This window comes from Aplysia californica, unplaced genomic scaffold, assembly GCF_000002075.1.
Source record: "Aplysia californica isolate F4 #8 unplaced genomic scaffold, AplCal3.0 scaffold00875, whole genome shotgun sequence".
Taxonomy (NCBI): Eukaryota; Metazoa; Mollusca; class Gastropoda; order Aplysiida; family Aplysiidae; genus Aplysia; species Aplysia californica.
This window is the reverse complement of record NW_004798145.1, coordinates 66,595-70,624: the sequence shown is the minus strand read 5'-3', so window position 1 is coordinate 70,624 and position 4,030 is coordinate 66,595. Positions and strand designations below refer to the sequence as shown.

General features: G+C 40.8%; 1 protein-coding gene across 1 annotated transcript in view; it reads left to right on the top strand.

The window, feature by feature from the left end:
* LOC101861082 overlaps positions 1–4,030 on the top strand; it is a gene marked incomplete in the record, with an annotated part of 15,866 nt that overhangs the window by 2,112 nt on the left and 9,724 nt on the right. Inside the window, 2 exon segments of the mRNA XM_013089107.2 lie at positions 664–856; positions 3,011–3,080. Of these exon segments, the coding sequence (XP_012944561.1) occupies positions 664–856; positions 3,011–3,080 (263 nt within the window).

Below are 4,030 nucleotides of genomic sequence, written 5' to 3'. Positions count from 1 at the left end.
GGGGGGCAGGCTAGAGAAACAAACCTTGTTAAAAAAAAAGAAAAAGAGATATTTGTGTTTTACTTTAAGGAGGGTTTAAAGCCCCCAGGGCACCAGTTAGAAAGATAAAAAGGCGGGCTGCTTTGCCCCACTAAAGCGGGGAGCTGAGAAGGTTACAACTTTCCAACACAGACCTCGGAGATACTTGATAAAAAAATAAAAAATTCCTATAGGCCTTTCTGGCACGGAAACTGAACTCACCTCTTCTGCGTGCGAGGGCAAAGCTCCTAAGTGCAGCCAATAGCAACTGTTAGTTTTGTTTTTAGTAAATGTTTTATGGTACTTGCAACACAATTAGGTCATATAAGTGCCGAAGATTAGAGGTGTTACAGGAGAGTACCAAGCACACCAAAGAAAGAGGAGAGATAATATTAACGATAATAGACGTTTGATAGGAAAGAAGGAGCAAACCATACCTGAGCACCCTCCAATCACCCACTAAGATAAGATAAGATAAAATAATACATGATGTACTTTATTATCCCAGAGGGAAATTTTTCCCGGCTGTACAGGGCCTTACTAGATTATATCTATAGCTACTGTAAGAAAAGGTTGCAAGAAAAAGGAAAAAAAGTGACAACATAACACAATAAAAGAACCACCCAACAAACAACCATCTTTCAGTTGGTGAATTCACCGAAACAAGCGGGGACGCAGCAAATTGCACTTGTTCATTGTCCATGAGCAGAGAGCTTGTAAAAACTGACAAGAGACTGAGGTTGGAGTTTGACAGAAAACTGCGTCACGTGGAAGATAGGCTACTGAAAAGACTCGGAAAGGCGTCACTGAACCAAATAGGAGAACAAGGAGTAATAAGGTGAGCCGGTTTCGTTATGTTGCTATCGTTTCATCAATTTATAAAATATTTTAGTCGAGAGTCAGTTTTAATCATCATCATCATCACCATCATCATCATCATCATCATCATCATCATCATCATCATCATCATCGTCATCATCATCATCATCATCATCATCATCATCATCATCATCATCATCATCATCTAGCATCTAATCCCCGGGGCAGTGCTACTGGCTGAAGTGTCTTTAGGCCATTCCCAAAGGTGAGACATTAATCATGTTCTTATGCACAGTAGAATTGTAATTGTAAATGGGCTGATCCATCAATGTAATGCTCATAACTGTGCCTGAACTGTAATAGGGAACTACGGCTTTTTCTTTCCTAATCCTTACTATTGTCATCTTTCCTCTACTTCTTTTGTATGTTTGTCACACTCTTGTGACCCGCTATTTCCGGGGTGCCTTGATAGTCGAAGCAGACTTTGTGCTGTTGAAGCTAGAAAGGTGAACAGAGTAAGCCTTCTCTGTTGACATCCACCCCTTGGCGCTCATAATTCATATGACCTTATGCAGTTGCCAGCGCCGTAAAACCTATACTAAAACAAACGAAATCATTATCATCTTTCTATGCAGTACTGAATAATAGAAGAAACAAAAGTATGAAGACTTGGATCTTTTCTAATAATTGAAGAGCATGACATGGTAACATCTTAGAACTCACTGAAACCGCACCGCCTACAGAAATTGTTATCATTATAGCAGACTTGTGTATGTGGTATAGTGGTTAGGTGCTTAGCCGTGGTACATAGAAGACCTGAGAACAGTTACCATTTGTTTGTTTGTTTGTTTAAGAAAAAGAAGCACATCAACATAATAACGATCATTAAGCGTGGAGAAAAAGTAAGACGGAGAGACAGACAGAAACAACCGAGGGAAAGTAAAGAAGTAGGACTTACCGGTGGCGCTCTCCAACCACCTGCTCAATTATTCTCGTGAGAAGATCATGTTTATCGAGTATCTGTCTCTCTCCACTAATAAGTTGTAACCCTGTCGGTCAGGGTTGGGCCTGACAAAAAGGGTCGAACCCGCCTCCTAAATGTCGTGTTTGTTTGTTTGTTGTTGGGTTGTTGTTGGTTTGTTTGTTGTTGGGTTGTTGTTGTTTTTTTTTGGGGGGGGGGCGTATAATACTACTACTACTACTACTACTACTACTACTACTACTACTACTACTACTACTACTCCTACTACTACTATTCCTACTACTACTACAACTACTACTACTACTACTACTCCTACTCCTACTACTCCTACTACTACTACTCCTACTACTACTACTACTACTACTACTACTACTACTACTAATAATATAATAATAATAATAATAACAATAATAATAGATAACGTATTATGTATTGGGCAAATACACACTCAACAGCAAATTCTATGTACTTTACAAATTAGTATTATTATTACCCCAGCAGACCTGATGACATTCTGAAACAACCTTGGCTTCCTGGGAAGCGTAGTGTGCACGCTACCATGTTATAGGCGCTAAATCACTAACATACTGACAAGATATTTCGCTTCCTAGCTATGGCCGGGTACACATTCTTACTCGAGTGACGTAAGGAAGATTCGTGTAAGTGCCCATGTCGAAAACGAAACAAATCAACACAGGGCAGCCGGCAGCTTCCCCAACGCTGACAAACACTCCGACCGTATCTGGCAGGCAGAGTGTACATTTATATATTTTTTTTGTGTGTGGTTTTTTTTTTTTTCAAGATGGAAAAAATACATAATATAAAGTAGCAAGCTGACGCAAGCAAAACTTTAACATTAATTCTTCTCCAGTAACCTATATCATGCAGACTGTACAGATGTTGAAAAAAACCCCCAAAAACAAAAACACCACTACCCTTCCCAAAAACAAACAAAACGAACCCATCACAACACAACAAAACGAAAAATCATAAACTTTTGAAAATTCAAACGATAACTCAAAGTTAGATTGCCTCCTTTGTTTCGTTTTTATGTTCATTCTTATTAAGATATTGTGGGGGGAAAAATCCCTGACATGTTTACTTTTAAAAGTTTTTACTGTTATTTTCCCAAATATATAAATAAAGGCAACGTCGTGGAAGTTTGTTTTTCTTGTTTTTCTGATCGTCCAGGGACAATGGCGCAAGTACGGACTCACAAAGACAGCACCAGGCAAGCGTGGAGAGGAAAAGTAAAGTGCAGGTAACTGCTATCCCTCCCCCCCCCCCTCAACCTCTCTCTCTATCTCTCTATCTCTCTCTCTCTCTCTCGCTCTCTCGCTCTCTCTCTCTCTCTCTCTCTCTCTCTCTCTCTCTCTCTCTCTCTCTCTCTCTCTCTCTCTCTCTCTCTCTCTCTCTCTCCCCGGTATCTGTGGCTTAGCGGTAAAACGCTACTGTTACATACATGAGACGCAAGTTCGGTTCCACAGTTGGCCGAATTTTTATCGAGGACCTCGGACTTTCTGCTGGGATGTTATATCTCTTGTAGAAAGCTCGCCTCCTGAATATCTAAATAGTGTTGATAAGGGTGTAAAAGTCTAACTATTTATCTCTTGCTATTTTTTTCTGTCTTCTATCCTCCCATCTCTTTCTCCTTTTCTCTCTCTCTCTCTCTCTCTCTCTCTCTCTCTCTCTCTCTCTCTCTCTCTCTCTCTCTCTCTCTCTCTCTCTCTCTCCAACCCCCCTCCCTCTCTTTCTGTCTCTATTATTCTGTCTATCTATATATCCATTTTTCTCTCCATAAATATGTCTTTCTCGGTCTTTTTATCCAAGTGTCTTCCATCTTCCTCGTCGGCGTCGTCGTCTTCGCGGCAGACGCGCTCCTCAATACGAGAAAGAAAGCCGACGCTCTATCGAGAATAAATGATTTTAATCTTTTACTCAGAGACATGAGGGGGAAGAAACAGAGAAAGGAGGTGAGGAGAGGTTGAGTGGGACGCCCGCAGACAAAGACTACATGTAGAAGAGCGGTAGTACGATATGCGAGAGAGAGCGGAGAACAGACTGACACCACACGCACTGCGGAAGAAAGCGCGAGAAAAAAAAAGACATATAAGAGTCCTCTATAAGACGGGATAGAAACATTCTGAAGAAGGATCGAGCAGTAGTGAGTTAGGCAGGAGAAGGTATTGATCCGTAAGTAAAGGGTCAAGA